This window comes from Pan paniscus, chromosome 10 (assembly GCF_029289425.2).
Source record: "Pan paniscus chromosome 10, NHGRI_mPanPan1-v2.0_pri, whole genome shotgun sequence".
NCBI classification, from domain to species: Eukaryota; Metazoa; Chordata; class Mammalia; order Primates; family Hominidae; genus Pan; species Pan paniscus.
Window position 1 is genome coordinate 16,463,008 of NC_073259.2, and position 24,913 is coordinate 16,487,920.

Here is a 24,913-nt window from a genome sequence, read left to right on the forward strand (position 1 = left end):
TAGAGAATGTGGAAACAAATCCACACCTATAGAGAACTCATGACAAAGATGCCAAGAACATACACTGGGGAAAGGACAGTCTCTTCACTAAATGGTGCTGGGAAAATTGGATATCCATTTGCAGAAAAATGAAACTAGATGCCTATTTATCACCATATACAGAGATCAAGTCAAGGAGGCCTCAATGATTCAGTGATGTTTGATGAGTGATAGTGTTTAGTGTTGATTTCTGGGAAAGAGCATTCCGAGAAGAAGGGACACAAGTACGAAGTCCCTGAGGCAATTCTTGGTATATTCAAGAAATTACACAAAGTCCAGTGTTGCTAGCATGGGATAGCCAGGCATTTTAGGACAGACAGGCAGACAAAATCGGATCATTCAAATGATTATAGGACTCTGTAAGGATTTTGGCCTTACTCTAATGAGATGAGAAGCCACTGAAAAATCTAAAGCTGAAGAATGGCATGATCAAATTTGCATCTTCATAGGCTCTCTTTGGCTGCTACCTTGAGAGTACATCAGGAGAAAATGATGTGCAGAACTAGAAAGAATAATTAGGAGTTGATGGCAATTATCTTGGCTAGGTATGGCAGCAGTTTAGATGAATATGGCAAAAGTGATGACAAGGGATTGGATTCTGTACGTTTTTGAGGGTAGAACCAACAAGAGGGTAGAACCAACAAAATTTGTTGATGCCTTAGAGATGAGTTCTGAAAAAGAGAAAATGTTAACTCTGTGTTTTTGGTCTAAGCATCTGAAAGACTGAAGTGGTCATTAACAGAAGAGGGAAAGGCTATAGAAGAAACAACTCTGGAGACTAGAGGGAAGATCACTATTTTGATTTGGACATGTTAGTTCAAGTTCTTGTTAGACATCCAAATGAAGATGTCAAATGACTTCTTAGAGAAAGAATTCTAGAGACCAGGGTTGACTTCTGAGCTGAAGAATTAAATATTGGCATCAACAGCACACAGAAAGTAACTAAGGTTATGACTAGATGAACTTACCTAAGAAGTGGGAGTAAAAACAGAATGATAAAAACATGAGTGTAGACCATTATTTCATACCATACATAAACATTAACTCATAATTAATTGATCATAGAGAAAAATATAAAAACAGATTACTGAGATACTGAGACATTAACTGTACCAAGTACAATAAGTCAAAATGGGTTAATCGATCATTATTCTATCTGTATATTTCCTTACTTATATCATTTTTTTCTATAATGATAATCCCCTGCCTATCAATCTACATGGCTATTTTAAATAAAACTTAATTAGCTATCTGGTCACCATCACTCTGATTTAGCAGAAATTCAAGTAAAAACATTATTGATGCTCTGACCTTCTCCATAGATTTTTAGTATTGTTACTTTTAAATGTAACTTTGACATTTGAAAAAAAGGGTTATATAATTTGATATATGTAACTATATGTATATAAATAAATAACATATATGAATAATCAGCCTTATTCCTCTCTATTGAACCATGTGGCTACATTATCTGTAAGGAGACTGCATGAGATCACCAAAAAAAACCAGACATAATTGATTAGAGATTGAAGAATTTAGACCTTGGGCAATCTGATATTTTCAGTTTACAGACAAGAGGAAGAACTAGCAAAGGAGACTAAGAAATTGTGCCAGTGAACAAGGATAAAATCAGGAGAGGGCAGCATCCTGAAATGCAAATAAACTACGTTCAGTGCTGCTCATAGAGCATGCAACATGAAAACTAACCGTTGGCAACACAGACTTACCGGTGATCTTGCAAATGTCAGATTTAATGGAGTGGTGACAGTAACAGCCTCATTTAAATGGTTTGATAGACCAATAGTTGAAGAGGCCTCATACTTTGCTAAATAATTATAAACCAAGAGGGGACAAGAGTTGCAAAAGCTGACTCCTGAGGGCAGCCTTTGACATTGAAAATCAAAAACCCTTAGCCAGTTCTCTGGACTGAGCCAGTTCAGAGAAGCAGAGTTCAATGATTGAAGGAAAGCTTACATGCCCTCGGTAAACAACACTGAAGATTCACCACAAACATATTCAGGAAATATTCACTTGACCCTTTCTCAAGCCCCTGTAGCCATTTCACCTGTAGCCATAACAGTACCCAGAGGAAAGGACATATATCCATACTCTCAGAATTTTAAACATGGGGCCTGAACTAACACTAATAATATTTGAGTACTAAAAAAGACACTGTTTCACAGAATGGAGTGGGAGGCTTTGTTTTTGGTCGTTTGTTTTTTTTGTTTTTAGAGACAGAGTCTTGTTTGGTTGCCCAGGCTAGAGTGCAGCCCAGGCTGGAGTGAAATGGCACAATCATAGCTTACTGCAGACTCAAATTCCTGGGCTAAACTGATCCTCCTGCCAGAACTTCCTGGGTAGTTGGAACTACAGGCACGCAGTACTACAATCAGTTTATTTTCTTTAACAAACAGGGTCTTGCTATCTTGCCCAGGCGGATCTGGAACTCCTGGCCTCAAGTGCTCCTCCCACCTCAGCCTCCCAAATTGTTTGGATTACAGGTGTGAGCCACCTCACCAGTCCTGGAGTATGAGTTTTTGAAAGTCAGATGCTGCATAAAGCTTTGGCTCATGTTCAACCTAAGGTGGATCTAATGGGTTTATATTTATTATCTCTTCCAGAATGTTAAATGAAATTAACAGTTTCAACAGCTAGCAGAACTCTCACTTTGCTTCCAGACCTGTATATTAAGGGACATTACTGTAAGTAGGACCAAAAAGAGTCCTCAGAAATTCTCCTCTTCTGGCAAGAAAATGAGTAAAACGTAATAACCGCATTGTCCAAGGAATAGAATTGGTCACCGACATGACAAAAAACTCAAAAGTTCCAGGAGCTGGTTGTCCATTTTTGATCCCTATTCAGTTAACCTATCTGGCTTCTGCCAAAGCCAGATGGATTATCAGATGAATGCACATTAGCATAAACTTAAATCACACTTGCAGATGCTCTCTAGGATGTGGTACCTTCACTGAGAAAACATGGTTTCTGGTTCTTTGTATGAGGCGTTTGATTTGGTGAATGCTTTTTAATCTACATCCATTGGGAGAGAAAATCAAAATGATTTGTTTTGGTGAGGTAAGAACAAAAGCACTGCTTCACTGTTTTATGTCATGGCTATGTCACTTCTGTTTTCAGTTTAATTGGCATTTTGCAAAACATCATGCTAACTCAATATATTAATAATATTGCATTAACTGTTACCCATAAGCAGGAAGTGATGAGTTTCTCAAATATAGTAAAATACCATAACATTGAACAGAACTAAATACCAGAAGAAGAAAGATGAACAAGAAGATTCAGTGACCTATAACATAGATGATGATTTTAGGGGTCCAGTGCTCCTAGTCCACATGCTGAAACACCCTTTTAAAGTAAACAGCATGTTGCTCTCTATACATCTATTTCCTGTCACTAAAAATGAGACACAATATTTGTTGGGCCTACTGGGATTTGGGAGCCAACGTATTCCACATTTGAGGATACTGCTCTGATTCACTAATGAAGTTGCCAAAGGCTACTGGTCTCAAGTGGAACTAGAACAAAAAATGGCTCTAGCAAATGTAGGCTCTAGTCCAAGCTGCTGTGCTCATTGTGACAGATAATCCAGCAGAATTCAAACCCGGTAGAGGCATGCATGCATAGTGGGCATTATAGGACTCTGTGCATGCTTCTCACAAGCCCACAGGAGAGGGGAGAGCAAACCCCTAGCCAATTAGTGCAAGACCATTCCCTCTTTAGCAGAGGAGTGCCCTCTGCCTCAAAAACAAAACAGCAGGTGCAGAAAACTAACCCATGTATAAAGCCCTTCTAAGCGCGCGCGTCTCTAAGCACAAGACCCTGTGCAACAGTGGAAATTATATGCTCATAGTCAGCCATGATTGGAGGGCATGAGCACATCTGAATGGCACAAGGAGTGGACTGCATGGGACACAAATATGTGCTTCCTCAGATTTACTTGACTGTCTCCTATTCCCCTGGTCAGCACCTTGCCTGACCCACATCACCCTTCCATTTGGGACTTGAATGGATCACCACATTGTGGGCATGAGGTCTGACTTTCATAACCTCCATCAAGGGATTGGATGATGGAAAGCAGAACAGCAGAGATGGTAGTTCTGCCTCAGGGAAACCCTGGCCAGTGGGAAATAGAAGACAGAAGACAGCTGAGCAGATACATTCTCCGTCCTCTGTTGCTTCCATGGACTAATGCTGGCTGTGTTGTCCTCTCGCAGCCCTTCTGAAAAAGTCCTGGGAGCCAAGTGCACGCATCTGATAACCACCATGCTGTCTCTCTCACATCATTGTGAAGTGGTCGTCAGCAGAGTCATATCACACATTACAGCACATAGTGTCACATCTTCTCTTGACTCAATTTCCACATGTCCCAGCCATTTCTGCAGTGGACCTCCTTCCAAATAAATGTCATCACTTTAATATCAGATATTTGCTCTACTTCTAGACCCCTGATGATAAGATATTCATTCAGTGTTATAATTATTATTCATTTTTCCATCAGTTTATAATATGGTGATTAAAGTGGTCATTTAGAAAGGATATTAAAAATACTAAATAAAGATTATATTTTGGTAAGATAGTTGGTAACTAAATTTTTTAAATGAAATGTCATTTTTGTTTATATAATAACCAGCTAGAATACCACAATATAAATATATCGTTCGCAATAGAAAAGATATGTGCACTTATACAAAAATCTTTTATATGCTTAGTAAAAAGTATTGTAATAAATGCCATCTTTTTATTTTCCACTTTGTCTTTGTGTCACACATCTGATATAGCTGCATCACTGCTATATTATAGTGATATTTCCCCTAGAATTGTGGAATAGCCAAACTTTTGCTCTGAGAAATTCTTCTTCTTGGATAATCCTGTAACTTCAATTTGAAACCAGAACAGAAATATGCACGCAACTGTAGATTTTGTGATGTATTACATTTTCATTGGTTCACCACCCCAATATAGTTCATATTCATTCATTCACCAATTAACTTGTTCATCAAAGTATCATTTTTCAATACCTATTCTATGTGCTATCTTTATGTCCTGGGAGTCTACAGTAAGCAAGATCTATATGAGCTCTACTTTTATGGTATTTACATTGTACCAGGGAAGATATATGATAAACAAACAAATCAGATGTGGAGATGATTTATCTTAAGGTTTAGATAATATTGTTAAAATTGCATAACACCAGAAATTAATACGGTCACACAGAATTTAGCTGTTGAACTAGGTTATACATTTTCTTCTTGTAATAGAACTTGCTATTAGTGAATATGTCAACACACTTTCTCTCATTTCATTATTTACACCAAGATTATAATAAAACATATCTTAAAGACATTTCCTATCATTAATATATAGATTTCATAGATGCCATAGTTTCTATACCCTCTTTAGATTGAGCTTCTTTTTAAAGTAAGGAAAATTTGAGCTTTTTGAGGAATTTTAAGGATGGAAGATAAAGGAGGAAATTGACAATTCAGGAGCTCAGAGGTGGCTTAGACAAAAAACTAAAATATATAACATCAGATCTCAACTTCAAAAAGGTTTTTGTTTAATTCAAAAACTGGAAGAGATGACTTTTCTAATTGCGTATGGAAACTTATAACAGCACTGAAAAGAGCTCATGATCATGTTTCTTCATCCTTTTTATAGAAATGATTTTTTTCTAAGCTATTAACATACTATATTAAATATAATATTCCTCAGTATTGCTTTTGATACACATAAAAATGTACACTAGATATATTTTTCACCCTTGAATTTTATTTTGTGCATTGTTATCTAACAATAATTGTATTTGCTTTATACTAAACATAAAATAAGAATTCATCATGAACGTCTATAATCCCAGCACTTTGGGAGGCTGAGGCAGTGGATCACTTGAGGTCAAGAGTTCGAGACCAGCCTGCCCAACATGGTGAAACCCCATCTCTACTAAAAAAAAAAAAGAAAAATACAAAAAAGTAGCCACGTGTGGTAGCGCATGCCTGGAGTCCCAGCCACTCAGGAGGCTGACGCATGGAAATCACTTGAACCCCAGAGGTGAACGTTGTGGTGAGCCAAGATTGTGCTACTGCATTCCAGCCTGGACAACAGGGCAAGACTCCATCTCAAAAAAAGAAAAAAAGAATTCATGATAAAAAAAAAACAAAAAAACCTACCCCAAAGACACATTCTCATCAATTTAGAATTAAATGTCCTTACCATCCAAAAAATTAGAGGTTCAAACAATGATAGTTAAACAGTTAAACACACTATGGTACATATACGTGATACAAATTACAATGAAAAACAGCAATGATTTTCTGATATAAGCTGTCAGTTCTTAATTATAAATAGAGATCATAAATTCCTCAAATGAAATATCATATAAAAAAAGTGTGAAATACACATGGGTTCATAATTCTGAGAAATTTCTTATCCTACTTTGGTATAACTGAACAGTTTATATGAAAAGTTGATTAAAGGTATGTTATGGTAAATATTAAATTTTCATATACATTCAGACATACACACACACGCAAATATATATTATATATATATACTTTTATATAATAAACTTAGGTAAAAGACTTTTCTATGTCAACTTTTGGAAATTACTCAAATACATAGACTACGGAAAAACTTGTGGGAAATATAAAATGTTCCAGACACCATCAATTTGTTTTCTGCTAGAAAACACACAATGCACCTCTTGTGAATCTATGGAGTTGACTGGTTCTGTCCTTTTGCCCAGCAAGTCACCTGCCACAAAACTGAAAGAAAGGTCTGCTTTAGCGTCTTGTTCCCCCAAATCAGAATGAATGAGTGGAATGATGGATATATGATTCCAAAAGCTTGGCAAAGCATTAAGACAATTTCTTTTGGTCGCATCTTAGAATTCCAAAACGATGTGATTAGACACAGAAAGTAAATGGCAAGTAATATGAGGAAGGAGGTCACAGTTTGCAGAGCTTTTATGTGGATCTTGGTGCTGGGATCTTGAGATCCTTTGCCATGGAGCTGCATCTTCTTCAGATGTTTACACAGAGAGTAGATTAACAGCAGAAAAGATATCAGGGTCAGAGTGAATGGTATCAAGTTTGCTAGCATGGCTACAGTCAAGTTGGAAAGGTGCATTGCATTCCTCAGTTTGATCTTCCAAGTTACGTTTCCTTCACATTCTTCTGTCCACACATTTATATACGTGTTTTTCATCACAAGGTGACAAACCAAAAAGAACAAAGACCCCAACACTATCACCAGAACTACACTCTTAGCCTTCCTTTTTAAGTGATGAAAAATAAGTCTGGAGAAATTGACGATCTTGAGCAAATAAAATATGCTGAGGCTAGTAGCAAGCCAGATGCTGAAATGATTGGTTACTGCCCAGGCATTAGAAATAAAAATTATTACTTTTAAATTAGATGAAGTTGGATTCAACACAGTTGAATACCAATGTAATAATATTACCCAGAGCAAACCAACTCTGGAGACCGCCAGAGCAGCAATAATTTGATCAGCTGAGGAGATCTTTTGTCTCTTGACCCAGGCAATGAAATTTATCAGTGCTATAAAGCCATTGGCAAAATTTCCAAGAATAAATGCAACCACTACTAGAATGGAAAAAACAATGTGTAGAAAACTCATCATGTCTAAACAAAAAAGCAAGTAAAAAATTCAGGCCTAATGTCACTGATGGTGACTCCTCTGATATTCAGACTTTAAATTAAATATGCACTTGATTCCTGAATGTTCAATAACATTCTTTATACTTTTAAATTCTGTGAACAATGTCAACAGAAAAGCACCAGCTTAAACTAATGAATGAGTTCAATGCTGCCTTTATGGGAAATACTGTTAGTCCCAAAACAACTCAAATCAATTCTTATTCATAAAGTCTCTATTCTTGCTATAGGCTGAAATTTTTCATACTGATGTTGAAGGGAAAGCTGAATTCTCATTTGCTAGCATTCAAATGAAGACATATCCTCTTTCATTGCTTTGCAATTTTTTCCTTGTTTCACCTTTCCATAATTTGTGTTCAGCCCTTCAGTTGTTAGGGAAATTTTAATACCCAGTACATAGATGACACAACAAATATATTGTTAAAAGAGCCTGGTGAAATCTAGGATCAAAATCACTATGGATTTATTTTTAAAGCCAGATTTAAATACACAGAATCTAAACTTTTTATCAAAATCACCCAAGATTTTCTTGGAAACCACAGGAAAGCCAATACTCCTTATAACTTGGTTGCTGTTAACCAATACTTCTATATGGCATCACTATTAACAAGCTCATAAACACACACACAGACACACACACACTTTCACTCTTCAAGGATGAAAGGAATTGCTTTCTTGTAACTTGTGACATGGAAAATGAGTTTCCAGGAGCTCGTCCTGGTGGAATTAGTCCTATTTTTCCCATGCCAGATTTTCAGCCAATAAATAATATTCATGAAACATATCTCTCATGCTTAGGCTTTTGGTAATGCTACCTGCAAGCTTGTAAATATTCCTGAGTACCAGACCTTTGTCACATAATTTTGCAGTGTCCTCCCACCACAGCCATAGTGACAACCTTGCACTAGGGCTCTGAGTTCGATCATGTAATTTGCTTTGATGAACAGAAAATTACTACACTTTACATCGAAATTTGAGATGACCTCCACATTAGGCTTTCTTGTTCCTTTCCGTTTATAATGAGAACATGTCCACACTAACACACTGTTCCCAGAATAAGAATGAGTAACTCATGGAATCATATGGCCCCTGCCTGATCCAGCCTTAAATCGGCCAAACTCTAACTAGATCCAAGAGGCAAAACTTGGACCATCTCAAATCACCAGAGCCATCCACCAAACCCCAGCTTAAGAAAACAGAATCCAAAAACATGTGAGATATAAATATCTAATGTGGTTTTGGAGAAGTTTCTTTTGCAGAAAAAGCTAAGTGATATAGGTACTCTGCTAATCCAAGAGTTTGAGAAATATGTGCACCCTTGTTGTGCCAGAAATTCAGGAGCCAAAGGAAAAATAGGTTGGAAATATCAAAGTTTTTGTAATATGAGGTGAATATCTAAAACTAGAAGAAAACTTTTGGAAAGATCTGGAGGCTGTAGGTAACAGCATCTCAAATTTCTCCATTTTGCAACTAAAATAAGAATTCACTTTAGCTCTCTTGAGTTGTATAAGAATGTATGTAAATGGTGGATTTTCCCCCTAGGTATATAATGAGCAGAGCAATTAATAATTTTTACGTGACATTTCTCCTAATTTGTAATTTTTTAAATAAAATTATAATGCACACTTAGATATGGGCCAAAACAAAAATAGGTAAGAGCAATGTATCATAAACACTTATGTAACCATCATGCAGGATAAGACATGGAACACTGCAAACAGACTAGGTCCACTTCCAGGCCACTTTCCAAGCCCCTAAACCTTTATTCACATCTCCTGAGATAAGCAATATTCATAATCTATGATGATCATTTGCTTGAATTTCTTTATACTTTACCAACTAGGTTCACAACCCTAAACTCCACAGCTTGGTCTGTCCTGCTTTGAACTGTGTATAGGTGCAGTCCTGTGTGTTCTTGTTCATGGCTTCTTGCACTAGATATCATGTTTCTGAAATTTAGTTACATAGTTGCATGTACATGTGATTCATTTCTTTTCACCTCTATATACTGTTCCACTGTATGGATTTACTGTAATCTTTCATATCATTCAATCATCCTTAGTTAATATATATTTGGGCAGTCTATTTTTGAGCTATTATGAATACTACTACTATCAGCATTATTTCACATATCATTTGATGCAATTCCTATTATGGGGTCATTAAATGTGGTGTTCAAATTATCCTCACAGACATGGAAAAGTGCAAAAAATAATTTATCTAAATTTGTTCCTGTCACCTTTACCTCCAGTCTCTTTATCGCTATTTGCATATATCCTATCAATAATATATTTAACTCAGCAAGACGCTATTATTTTATTCAGTCAACATTCATTTAGAATTATGCACATATTTATCATTTCTGTTAATTTTTATTCCTTCTTGCATGCTTAACCTTGTATTTTCAATATTTTTTATCTGAAAAATATCATTTGGATTTCTGTTTATGAAGGTCCTCTATTCTTTTGAAACACACTAAAGACATGATTCCATTGAATTCTACTTTCCATTTTTCTGTTGAAAATCAGGTTGTCATTTAGAAAGTTGTTCCTTTTAAAATAATCTATCTTTTCCTCTGGCTACTTTTCAGATTTTCTACTGGTCTTTGACGTCTTGTGACATTTTATGTTAATTTGTTTTTAGTTATCTTGTCTGACCTTTGATGGTTACTAAAAATATATGGATTAATACATTTTATCACTTTTGGGAAAATCTCCACAACATTGATTCTGCCCTATTTTATCCCTTTTAATCTTCCAGAAATCCAGAAGTATGTTAGATGCTCTGATTGTAGCATCAATGCCTCTTATCCTCTTAGCTTGGCATTCTTTGTCTTGTGGTCTCTTTAGGCTTCTTTCTTTATAGTTGTCTTCCAATTCACTAATTCTCTCTTCTATGTCTAACGGGTTGTTAACTCTGTCTATTGGATTCTCAATATTGATTATTTATTTTTTGCTATTATTGTTTTAGTAGCAGAAATAATATTTTGTTCTCCTTCTATAAATCATTATCTATGGAGAAGCAGAACAAAGTACTCTTACCACCAAGTTTTTAAAAAAAAGTTGGGTTCTTTGTTCAGTTGGTTGGCTTTGTTTTTTTGTTTTTCGTATGCTTGACATGAAAATGCTAACAATTTTCTTCTTTTCCCAAGACTTTGGTCACAAAATAGAATAAAAGCTTGGTCTACACATCCTTCCGCAAGTTGGAAGAACCTGGAAATTGATGTGATGTTAGTAGCTTTTTTGTGGGGCGGGGGGGGATAGCAGCTTGTCTGTTGATGAGTCTTCACCACAAACTCTCCCCACAGGGAAATTCAATGAGCTGTGCTGGATCTCAAGATGCCATTCCAATAAATAAATTATAGCACCTCAACCCTAGCTACACCATTCTATTTCACAAATTAAATTTTACTCTTTTTTTATTAGCAGAAGTGGAGCTCTGTACCTTCAAACTTCTTCACTATCAGGTGAGATATAGAAGATGTGAGGGCTTACTTCTATTTGATTTATTTAGTCCTAAAATTCTCACTTTAGATGTGCCAGCAACCTGTGTGGGCTGATGACTTGGGGCAGGATGGGAGAATGCCAGGGGATAGATGCACAAAGGACTGGACACCTCCTTGCCTCCTCCCATTCTCCTCAAAACTTCAGCACAACTCTGAAGCAAAGTGTGCTTGTGGGAGAACCCAGAGTTGCTTAAGATTTAATTTCTGCCATCAGGTTAATGGAGCACCTAGGGAAATTAAGCTGAGTTTTAAAAATATCCAGAAAGTTAAATTTGTTGTACATGTGAGTTTCTGAACTGCGATTAGTCTTTACTTTACCTGGCATCAGGGAGTGTTATAAATCAATTATTTAAATATTCATGTAAGGTGTAAAAAGGAGTAGAAGTACACGTATCAAATTTTCATAAATAAACTTTGCAATATAAACGTAATTTATACTATTAATTCTTTGTCAATAAAATGTGGAATGGTTAAAAAATAAATAAAATAAAACCTTCACTTTAGAAGTAAGAGCTTGATCATGAAGTGGCTTATTTATCTTTCTAATTAAGGAATTTTATTAACACCGCAACTAAATCTTTCCTATAGTGTTCCTAAGATCAGTTTAAGGTTATCTATAATGATTTGCTTAAGCAATGTATTTTAAACTAAACTATACTTAATTTCTAAATCTAAATGTATTTGGTTCAACTTGAAATTTTCCGGTTTCTAATGTAACTTTCCCATAATAATAATCTTTTAAACATTTATTAGACATTATCCAAATTATGTATGTAAACATTTCAAAAATAAATCATTTAATGAGATAGATATAGATGATGATTGGTGATGATGATAATGTCAGTTAAAAGGGGCCATGCTCTTCTATAAATGTGACTTCAATCGTGTTTTCTAAGTGCTACGTTTCAGGGTGATGGGCTCATGAACTTGTTTCTTATATTATTCTCAGCATCAGGCACAGACAAAGATCCTCAGACAGTATTTCATTAAGAATAAGTTAAAACCAATGTATTTCCAATGATTTACTGGCTATTTTTTTTTCTTTTACCACATTCTGAAAATCATGACAAAAGTGCCCTACAACAAAGAGTATTCTCCTTTGGGCTGTTTAATTTTCACTGTACTTTCATATGAACTTCATGTATACAAATCCTCTATACAATTATATAGCATACAAACTGTATTTTATCTTTTAATAGTATCATTAGCAGGCAAAATTCTCTCAACTGCTTATTTACAATCTCAGCTACTGTCACTAAATCTGGGTTATTTTACTATAGCAGTCAAAGTAATACTACATATACACAAGCACACTCAAAGATTACACTAAATATGTTTTATAGCTTAACAGTTATCTTTCTATGTTTTCTTCTCTAATACAGTTGAAAAATTTATAGTAACAAAATATTTTCCCCAACACATATGCTGTGCATATGCATAGTATTGTGATCTTTGAATGGGAACAACATGAGTATAATTATTTCATTTAGGGATAAATGTAGCAAAAATTGTCCTATACAGTTAATATCTATAGTCCTACATACTTTAATATTTGTACCTTATGAAAAATTCCCTAATTGCTGCCAGTTTGAAATGTGTATCATGAATAATCAAATTGCAAACAAGAAAAAAGTCTATTGCAATATAGTTGTTCAAAATCTATTGTTTCAAATTAAGATTAGCATTAAGAATGTGGATGTACACTTCCTGCTTATATCTTTCTTTTTTAAATTAATTTTTAAAAGTATAAAATTTTATCCCTATTTCTTACTACTATAATGCTGTATTCTTCTTTATTCAGCAAAACTCTAATTACAATGGTAGATGTAAGAATATATTGTTTCAGCCTAGTTTTATATTCATTAATTTACTTAATATTTCTGCTTATAAAATATTTTCATTATTCAGGAACCTAACATATGTAGGGAAAGCAATAAAACCTAAATGCACAGTAAAAGGAAAAAAGAATGTAACATTAACACTCATATTCCACACTTTCATCAAAAAGTAGAATTTGCCAGCAATGAAGACATTCCCCATATATGCTTTCTTGTTGATATGATTTCCCTTTTGTTTCCTCCCTCCCAAGTATCCCAGTTATGATAATCACTTATATGTTTCGCTTTACAGTTTTGCCACCAATGTAATAAATTATAAGAATTTATTTCAAATTGTAAGAATTATAAAAACTTAAAATAATTTAAAATTCCTTTTATAAGAAGTTATAATTTCTTTTATAAAATGTTATAATTTCTTTGGTAAGGAGTTATAAGAATTTATAATTTATAAGGAACTATAAGAATTTATAATTTCTTTTATAAGCAATTATAAGAATGTATAATTTCTTTTATAAGCAATTATAAGAATTTATTTGCAAAAATACAAAAATATTCTTGCAAATTTCATATAAATGTGATTATATTGAATGTTTTTGATGTTAATAATTACTATTATATCTGTATATATTACTATGCTATCCATGTAAATCAAATTTATTCACTTTCCTTTTCATATATATTCTTTGTAAACATGTCCCTCTAGTTTGTTCATTTTGATTGCTGTATAGCATTCTGTAAGTATGTCATAATTTATTTATCCATTTTATTACTGATGGTCATTTGGGAGACTTCTCAACTTTAGCTATTAAAACTCAGTGATATATACTTGTATATGTATTCTGATATGAGTGCAAATCCTGGGTCTTAGGATGTGATCCTTCATCTTATTCAAATAATGTCACACTCAGACAAAGTAATTGCACTGATTTATAATCCTAGGAGCAGTGTATGAAAATTCCCACTGCTTCATATGCTCTCCGAAATTAGTAGAATAATTTTTGCACTTTCATATTTATATAAAATATAATTAAACTTGGCCAGGCACGGTGGCTCACGCCTGTAATCCCAGCACTTTGGGAAGCCAAGGTGGGTGAATAACCTCAGGTATGGAGTTCAAGGCCAGCCTGGCCAAGATGGTGAAAAAATACTAAAATACGAAAAATACTAAAAATACAAAAATTAGCCTGGTGTGGTGATGCACACCTGTAATCCCAGCTATTCAGGAGGCTGAGGCAGGAGAATTGAGTGAACCCGGAGGCGGAGGTTGCGGTGAGCTGAGATCACACCACTGCACTCCAACCTGGACCACAAAGTGAGACTGTCTCAAAAATAAATAAAATATTATTAAACTTAACATTTTACAAACCTTTTTCTATTATAATTCAGAATGCATCTTTAGTTGAACAATTACATCACTCTTAATTCTATGACTATAATTTCATGCACATTTATTAGGGATTAATTATATATTTCATACATTTATTTGTTCATATTTCATTATTAATTTTTCTAATTTTTTCTTGAAGTTTCAAATACTTTTTTGTTATGAACAAGTGTAATTATACTGGAGATATTTCCTTTAATCAATCATTACGTCAAATGACTTTGAGAAAATATGATTAGTTCATGGCATATTGTAGGAGAAATTTCAGGATTGTTTAACAACTCCTAAAAGGAAACAAAGAAAAAATATTAAAATATAAAAATAGTCTATAAGTTTAGTAATAGCTGTCCATGGTAAAACACAAATTCTACCATTACCAGTATGGAAAACATGATTGGTATCAACATATCATGTCTGAATTCTTTTTAAGGCAGGCCTAATATCATTGGATAAGATTCCCTTTAAGGTCCTGACCTTAAATTCTATGTGCACCTGATTTCTGAATGTGCATTAACGCTCTTGTTCTTTTTAAATTCTCTGACCAGTGTCAAACAGGAAAGCACCAGGGAAGGAAAACATGATAATTTCTAAAACGGTTCAAATTAACTTCTATTCAAACACTATGTCCTGGCTATAAGATGAAATTTTTCATACTGATGTTGAAGTGAAAAATGAGTTCTCATTTGCTAGCATGCAAATAAAGACATATTCTGTTTCCTTGTTTTGCAGTACTTTTCCTTGTTTAACCTCTCCATAATTTGTGTTCAGCAATGTCAGTTGTTAGGGAAATTTTAAAAAGCAACACATAGTTCCTGCATTGGATATCTAAATTGTTAAAAGGAACTTTGTTGTAACTAGAATCATGACCACTGTGGATTGATTTTTTAAATGTCAGATTTATGTAAACAGAATCCAAAGTTTTCTTATCAAAAGAATCCAGGGTTTTCTTGGGAAGTGTAAAAAGGCCAATACTCTTTAAAATCTGCTTGCTGCTAATATGTTTGTATAAGTCTATTGTTAACAAGCTCATTAACACAAACACACACATGCATACACGCCCCTCGTGGATGGGAGAAATTATTGTCCTGTAATTTCCAAAATGGAAAATCAATTTCAGGCAAGTCATCCAGGTTGAAATAGCCCTATTTTCCCTCTCACCTTTTTCAGTCAATTTTCAATATTTATAAACTTATCTCTCGTGCTTAAGCTTTTGAATAAGCTGTTCTCTCGAATCTAGCTAATATTTAAATATGAATTGTTTAATTAAAATATTCAGCAATTTTTAAAATATTCCTTGGGCACTTATTAAAAAATATGTATTTTCCATTGAAGACTCTAGACTTCCCTTGGTATGAATATTCACTTTCATTTTTCTCTGTTTAATTTATTTTTGATTATGCTATTAAGAAGAATAGATGTTAGTATTAGTCTCCAATCTTGTTTTTTACTTCTTTTTCAGGTTTTTACAGTATAATTGTTTCTAAGAGATCTTAGAGTCAGACTGCCAAGAGAGGAAACCAGTTTTTCTGCTTCATATAGCGACGATTCTGAGACTCCATTTTACAACTGCTCTCTGCCTCAGTACGATCACCAAAAAACGCAGAAGATAATAATATTATCTTTGGGTAGTCTTTGTGAGGAGTGAGTATAGCATTTGTATAACTGCTTTCCATTTTACCTGTCTGGGACAGGAAAAAACAAAGATGGTTAGTTACTGATTTGATCCTGTGTTACTAGATATTTAGAACGTGCCAGTGAAAACTTCCATTTTTTTTCTCCTTTTCTTTTCTTTTTTTTTTTTTTCCTGAGACAGGCTCTTGCTCTCTCACCCAAGCTGGAGTGCAGTGGCACAATCATACCTCACTGTAGTCTTGAACTCCTGGACACAAGTGATACTCTTGCCTTCCTGCCTCAGCTTGCCAAGTAACCGGAACTACAGGCATGCACCACCAAGCCTGCTAATTTTAACATTTTTGTGGAGACAAATTTCCAAGAACGAATGCAAACACACAGAGTTGACAAAATGATAAGTAGAAATTTTAACATGTCTGAAGAGACAAAAAGAAAGGAAAAATGCAGGCCTAATAACACAGATTGTGATTCCTTTAATATCTAGACCTTAAATTTGATATACACTTCATTCCTAAATGTGTAATAATATTCTTTGTGCTTCTAAATTATTTGACTAATGTCAACAGAAAAGCACCAGCATATGCTAATGGATGAGTTCAATGCTGCTTTTATGGAAAATTTCCTTATTCCCAAAATAGCTGAAATTGAATCCTATTCTACTGTCTGTTCTTGCTATACGCTGAAATTTTTTAAACTGATGTTGAAGTGAAAGGTGAACTCCTTTGCTAGTATGCAAAAAAAGACATATTCTTTTTCATTGTTTTGCAATGTTTTTCCTTGTTTAACCTCTCCATAATTTGTATTCAGCATTTTCAGTTGTTTCATAGGGAAATTTTAAAACCCAATACATATGTCATACAGTAAATGTCTAAATTGTTAAAAGAGCTTGGTCATACCTAGGATCGTATAACTATGGATTTATTTTTTAATGCTAGATTTAAATATACAGAACCCAAACCTTTTATCAAAATCACCCAAGGTTTTCTTGGGAACCACAAGAAGGCCAATACGCCTTAAAATCAGGTTCCTGCTAACCAATACTTTTATATGACTTTATTGTTAACAAGCTCATAAACACAAAAACACACACTTAAACCCATTGGGGTTGGAAGGAATTATTTTCTTTTAATTTAAAAAAATGAGTTTCCAGAAGGTCATCCAGGTGGAATTAGTTCTATTTTCCCATTCAGGGTTTTCAGACCAGAATAATATTTATCAAACATATTTCTCATGCTTAGACCTTTGGTAAAGTTACTCTCAAGTCTATTTAATGTTTAAATATTAATTATTTAATTAAACTATTCAGCTGTTTTGTAAATACTCTTGACTCCCTCATCCTTTGATATATTATCTTGCAGTGTCCTCCTGTCATAGGCAGGGTGACTACCTTGACCTTGGAATCTGAGCTCACTCATGTAATTTGCTTTAATGAACTGGAAATTAGTAAACTTTGTATACATCTTTGAGATGGCTTCCACATTGGAGTTTCTTGCTCTTCTCCATTTACCACAAGCACATCCCCACACTAGTGCACCATTCCCAGAAGCAGAATGAGAATGAGATCACTCCCTCCAGATCTAGCCTAAATTGGCCAAACTCTAACTTCAAGATGCAGAACATGGCCCATCTCAAATTACCAGAGTGATCCACCCAAACCCAGCTTAGGAAAATGGAATCTAAAGACATGTGAGATATAAATATCTAATGTAGTTTTGGAGAAGTTTCTTTTTAAAATGATGCTAACTGATAGAAATACTTTGCTAAGCCAAGAGAGTGGGAAATATGTCCACCCTTGTTGTGTCAAGAATCCCGAAGCCAAGGGAAAAATAGATGAGGAATATCAAAGTTTTGTCATGTGAGGTGCATAATTAAAGCTGAAAGAAAAAAACTGAAATAAAGCTATGGAAAAATACGGGGTTGGCAGGTGACATGACGTCAAATTTCTACAAGTTGTAACTAAAATAAGAAAGTTTCTACTTCAACTCTCTAGAGTTGTATAAGAATGCATATAAATAGTTTATTTTCCCCTTAGTACGTAATGAGAAGATTAATAATTTCTATGAGACATTTCTCCTAATTCAAAATTTTTATATTAAAATTATAATGCATACATAGAAATGTGCCAAAACAAAACTGGAAAACTGGGAAATAGAGCAATGTATCATAAACAGTTGAGTAACCATCATGTAGGGCAAGACAATGAACACTGCTAACAGCCTAGTTCCACCTCCATGACACTTTCCAAGCCTCTATACCTTTCTTCATATCTCCTGAGGTAAGCAATATCCATAATTTGTGATGATCATTTCCTTGATTTTCTTTATACTTTATCAACAAGGTATGCAACCCTAAACTCAATAGCTTGGTTTGGCCTGCTTTGAACTGTGTATAGGTGCAATCCTATAAGTTCTTATTCATGGCTTCCTGGACTTAACATTATGAATCCGAAATTTAATCAGACAGATGCATGTACATGTGATTTATTTCTTTTCATTTCTCTATATTGTTTAATTTTATGGATTTACTATAATTATCTATCCTTAGTTGATATATATTTAGACAGCTTCTTTTATGAACTATTATGAATAATGCTACTATGAGCGTTCTTTCATATACATTTGCTACAATTCCTTTGCATATATGCCTAGGTGTAGAGTTATAGGGTCCTGGATTAAGATGTACAAATTCTGCCCACAGACATAGAAAAGTCCAAAAAATACTTTAACTAAATTTATTTCTGTAACTCCAGTCTCTTTATTACTATTTGCATATATCTTATCAATTACACATTTAGTCCAACAAGATACTATTATTTTAGATAGTAAACATTCATTTATAATTATGCACATATTTATCATTTTCATTAATTTTTATTCCTTCTTGCATGCTCAATTTTGTATTTTTGGTAGTTTATATTTTATCTGAAAAAATATCATTTTTAATTTCTGTCTATGAAAGTCTACTGTTCCTTGGAAACACACTGAAGATATGATTCCATTGAATTCCTGCTTTCATATTTTCTGTTGAAAATCAGTTTGTTATTTAGAATGTGGCTCTTTTTAACATAATCTACCTTTCACCTCTAGCTACTTTTCAGATTTTCTATTGGTCTTTGATGTCCTGTGTCATTTTATTTTAAATTTTTTAGTTATCTTGTCCAAAATTTGATGGCTTCTAAATATATAGAGATGGAAATACATACATTTCATCATTTTTGGAAAAATTTCCCAAACATTGCTTTTGCCCCATTTCTCATCTCTAATCCTCCAGAACTCCAGAAGTATGTTAGATATTCTGACCGTAGCGTCAGTGTCTCTTACCCTCCAGCCTTGTATTTTTCTGGAGTTGTTAGTACTCTAGCCATGAAAATAGTAACAATTTTCTTCTATTCCCAACTCTGGTCAGATAATAGAACAAAAGCTTGGTCTAGCCATGTTCCTGCAATTTTAAAGAAACCGGATATTAATTTGATGTGAGTAGCTTTTTCTGGAAAACAGCTTGTCTGTTGCTGGGTCCTCATACAAACTCTCCTCATATGGAAATTCAATAAGCAGCTTTGGATCTCAAAATGCAATTCCAATAAATAAAAAATAGTCCCTAAACCACAACTACATCATTCTATTTTATGAACTAATTTTTACTTTGTTTATGTTGTAGAAATGGGGCTCTGTGACTTTGAACTCCATCATTACCCAAGCGAGATAGAGAAGATGAGAGGGCTTACTTCTGTTTGATTTATTTAATCTGAAATCCTCTCTTTAGGAATAAGAGCTTGATCATGAAACAGTTTAATTGCCTTTCTAATTAAGGAATTTTATTTACACTAAAATCAAACTCTTTCTTATAGCCTTCAATGGATTAGTTTAAAGTCATCTACAATTACTTGCTTAACCAATGCATTTTAAACTAAACTTCACTTAATTTCTAAATCTAAATGTATTCAGCTTGACTTGAACTTTGCTTTTACTAATGCAAATTTCCCAAAATGATAATCTTTTAAAAATGTCTTAGACATTATCAAAATCATGTACAATGAAAAATAAATCATTTAATGAGATAGGTGTAGATGATTGATGATGATGTTGATGTCAGCTAAAAGGGACTATTTTATTCTGTAAATGTGACTTCAATCATGTTTCCTAAGTGCTGGAATTCAGGGCAATGGGAGAACACTATTTTAATTTTTCTTCATGGCCTTATAATTCTTATATTATTCTCAGTATCAGGCCTAGACAAACACCCTCAGGTAATATTTCATCAAGAATAACTTAAAACCAACATATTCCCAATGATTTACTTGATATTGTTTGATTTACCACATTCTAAAGTGTGGTACAATAAAAAATACTTCACCTTAATCAGGTAATGCCATATTCAGCCAAAGTAATTGTACTTTATAATCCTAAGAGTAGTGTATGAAAATTTCTATTATGTCATATCCTTTCCAAAATTAGTAACATCAGATTAAATTTTACACTGATATTTACATACAATATTATTAAAGTTAACATTTTAGAAACATTTTTCTATTATAATTCAGAATGTATTTTTAGTTCAAAAAATTATGTTGCTTTTTAATTACATGACTATGATTTCATGCACATTTATTAAGAATGAATTATATATTCCATATATTTATTCATATTTCTTTATTAATTTCTCTATTTTTTCTTGAAGTTTCAAATACTCTTCTGTTATGAGCAGGTGTAATTATACTACACATATTTCTTTAATCAATCATTATGTCAAATGAATTTGAGAAATTATGATTAGTTTGTAGCATATTGTAAGGGAAATTTCAGGATTGTTTAACAACTCCTAAAAGAACTCAAAGGAAAAAAATGTTAAAATGTAAAAGTAGTCTATAAGTTTAACGTAGCTGTCCACAGGAAAAAATAAATTCTACCATTACTAGCACAAAAAAAGATTGGTAATAAACATACCATGTCTGAATTTTTTTAAGGCAAGCCTAATATCACTGGACAAGATTATCTGTAAGGTCCTGACCTTAAATTCTATGTGCACCTGATTTCTGAATGTGCAGTAATGTTCTTTTTCCTTTTACATTCTCTGACCAGTGTCAAACAGGAAAGCACAAGGGTGTGCTAATGGATGAGTTTGAGGCTGTCTTTATGGAGAACACAATAATTCCCAAAACAGCTCAATTAAATTTCTATTCAAACACTATGTCCTGGCTATAAGATGAAATTTTTCATGCTGTTGTTGAAGTGAAAAGTGAATTCTCATTTGCTAGCATGCAAATACAGACATATTCTCCTTCATTGTTTTGCAATATTTTTCCTTGTTTAACCTCTCCATAATTTGTGTTCAGCAATGTCAGTTGTTACGGAAATTTTAAAACCCAACACGTAATTCCTACATTGGATGTCTAAACTGTCATATGGAACTTCGTCATAACCAGAATCATGACCACTGTGAATTTATTTTTTCAATGTCAGATTTATGTAGACAGAATCCAAAGTTTTCTTATTAAAAGACTCCAAGGTTTTCTTGGGAAGCCCAGGAAGGCCAACATTCCTCAAAATCTGGTTGCTGCTAACTAATACTTTTGTATAACTTTATTCTTAACAAGCTCATTAACACAAACTTATGTGCCCACACACATACATGCTCCTCATGGATGGGAGGAATTATTGTCCTATAATTTCCAAAATGGAAAATGAATTTCAGGCAGGTCATCCAAGTTGAAATAGCCCTCATTTCCCAATCATGTTTTCAGCCCATTTTCAATATTTATAAACTTGTGTCTCATGCTTAGGCTTTTGAGTAAGTCATTTTCTTGAGTCTAGTTAATATTTAAATATGAATTGTTTAATTAAAATATTTAGCAATTTTGTAAATATTCCTTGGGCACTTAAAAAACATGTGTATTCCATTGAAGAGCCTACACTTCTCTGTATGTAAATTTTCACTTCTATTTTTCTCTATTTAATGTATTTTTTATTATTTAATGGTTTAAGATGAATAGATGTTAAAAATCGGTCTTCAATATTGGATATTATTTCTTTCCAGTTGTTATAGTATAACTGTTTCTAGGAGAAGATCTTGGAGTCAGTCTGCCAGGACAGGAAGTCAGATTTTCTGCTTTATATGGCTATGATCTGAGACTCCATTTTACAAATTCTCTCTACCTCAGTATAATTATCTATAAAACGCAGATGATAATAATACTCTGGGTAGTCCTTATGAGGTGCTAGCATAGTATATGTATAACTGCTTTCAATTTTACATGTTCAGTGCAGGCAGGAACCGAGGATTATTAGTTATTCTTTCGATTCTGTGTTACTTGATACTTAAAAGATACCAGTGAAAACTTCCACTTTTCCTTTTTTGTTTTGAGAAAGGATGTTGCTCTGTCGCCTAGGCTGGAGTGCAGTGGTAGTTCACTTCAGCTTTGTACTCCTGGGCTCAAGAGATCCTCCCACCTCAGCTTCTGGAGTAGCTGTGACTATGGGTGTGCACCAACACAGCCAGCTAATTTTTCAGTTTTTTTGTAGAAATGGGGTCTCCCTATGTTGCCCAGTATGGTCTTGAAAACATGGGCTCATGCGATCTTCCCACCCTGGTCTCCCAAAATGCTTGGATACAGGCGTGAACTGCATCTAGCTGAGAACTTCCATTTTTGAGCAGAATATAGAAGGTTCAGAAAGGCAAGATATCCTTCTGCAACAACTAGGATAAGAGTAATAAAAGGCCAAAATTATATATTCAATTCATCACAGAGTTGTACAAGCAAGGAGGGCCAGCTGAACTGAAATCCAGCACAAGGAGAGTCTTTGTAGGTGAAGGGTCAACTTATATACTCAGTGCAATCCCTATCAAATCCCAACAAGCCTGTTTTGCAAAAAGTGAAAAACCAGTCCTAAAATATATCTGAAAATACCCAGTGACCAGATCACCAAAATAAATCTTGATAAAATAACACATTTGGAGGATTACACTTTCTGGTTTCAAAGCTAACTACAAAGCTGCACTAATCAGGATTCTGTGGTATTGGCATTACTGTAGACAAAAGAACAATGAAACACAACTGAGAGTCCAGAAATTAACACTGACATTGATGGTAATTGATTTCAAAAATGGTAACATTGCAGTTCAATAGGAATTAATCATTTTTTCAACAAATGATACTGAGAAAATTGAATATCCACATGCATAAAGATAAATTTCTATTATTTCATACCATACACAAAAAATAACTCATATTTAATTGATTATAGAGCTAAATGTAAAAAGTGAGATTAGTAACTAAGATACTAAAACATACTAACTGTACAATTGCAAGTAATACAAGTGGGTTAATCAACCATAATTCTATCTGTGTATTTCTCTACTTAGATCATTATGTCTATAATAATAATAATAATCCCCTGCCTGTCAATCTATTGATATTAAAATCACTATTTTAAATAAAACTAAATTAGATGCTGGGCTACCCTTAATCTCATTTAGTGGAAATTCAAGCAAAAATATTATTGATTCTCCCTAGATTTTTATTTTTTGAGACATGGTCTCACTCTGGAGCCTAAACTGGAGTGCAGTGGTTTGAGATTGGCTCACTGCAATCTATAGCTCCCAGCCTCAATCTGTTTCCCACCTTGGCCTCCCAAGTAGCTAGGACTACAGGTGGACACCACTATACCTGGCTAATTGTTGTATTTTTACTAGAGACTGGGTTTCACCATGTTTCCCAGGTTGGTCTCCAATAATTGGGCTCAAGAAATCTGCCTGCCTAAGCCTCCCAAGGTGCTCAATTACAGGCTTAAGCCACAGCATCCACCCTGGTACTGTTACTTCAAAATGTACATTTGACATTTGAAGGAAAAATATTTACATAATGTGCTACATGCCAACATGTGTGAATAAATAAATAATATAAATGGATAATCAGCCTTACTCCTGTCTGTTGAATCACTTGGCTACATTGTCAGTAAAGAGATTACATGAGATCACCAACACAACAGGCATCATTGTAGAGATTGAAGAATTGAGACCTTGGGCAGTCTGATATTTTCAGTTTAGAGACAAAAGAGAACTAGCAAAGGAGATTGAGAAGTAGTGCCCAGTGGACAAGGATAAAATCAGGAGACGGCAGCATCCTGAAATCTAAATAAACTAAGTTCAATGCGGCTAATAGAGCATGCAACATGATGACTAACCTTGGGAACACAGACTCTCTGGTGATCTTGCAAATTGCAGAATCAATGAACTGATGACAGCATCAGCTTCTTGGAATGAGTTCATAAGCCAATAGTTAAAGAGGCTTCATACTTTGATAAATACTTATAAACCAAGAGCAAGCCTTTTCACTTCAAAGGCTGAAAAACTGATTCCTGAGGTCAGCCTTTGAAGTGGAAAATCAAAGAACCTCAACCTGTTGTCAGGACTGAGCCAATTCTGAGAACAAGAATTCAATAATTGAAGGAAAGTTTAAGTCCCCTTGAAAAGGATGCTGAAAATTCACCACAAGAATATTCAGGACGTATTCATACGGTGCTTTCTCAAAGACCTGTAGCCATTTCCCAGATAACAGTACCCAGAGGAAAGGACAAACATCCATACCATCTGAGACTTTTAGGTATAGGGCTCTTACAGTAGATAGTTAGTCAGGCATGAGCGGGGCAGAAGAAGGCTCTCACCACCCACCAGGAATGTCAGGTGGCCATCAGGTGATGGCCTGGCAGTCGTCACATTGCCTCTCTAAAAATGATAACTGCTCACAGGCACCAGGGAGAGTCAATTTCACAATAAGTAAAGATGCTTAAAATTGCTAGTCAGCAGCTCAGGAATAGGGCGAGTAGGC

The 24,913-nt window shown here is 34.3% G+C and overlaps 3 protein-coding genes across 3 annotated transcripts in view; all 3 read right to left on the bottom strand.

Annotated features, from left to right (window-relative positions):
- Positions 1-24,913, bottom strand: part of PRH1 (proline rich protein HaeIII subfamily 1) — a 245,644-nt gene that overhangs the window by 118,778 nt on the left and 101,953 nt on the right. The gene's annotated exons all lie outside the window — the stretch shown is intronic.
- LOC100980504 (proline rich 4) overlaps positions 1-24,913 on the bottom strand; it is a 59,262-nt gene that overhangs the window by 26,306 nt on the left and 8,043 nt on the right. The gene's annotated exons all lie outside the window — the stretch shown is intronic.
- On the bottom strand, positions 6,182-7,834 carry LOC100985075 (taste receptor type 2 member 20). The gene has a single exon (XM_055095397.2). It carries the CDS (start codon positions 7,693-7,695, stop codon positions 6,766-6,768), a length of 930 nt encoding a protein of 309 aa, XP_054951372.1. The 5' UTR covers positions 7,696-7,834; the 3' UTR covers positions 6,182-6,765.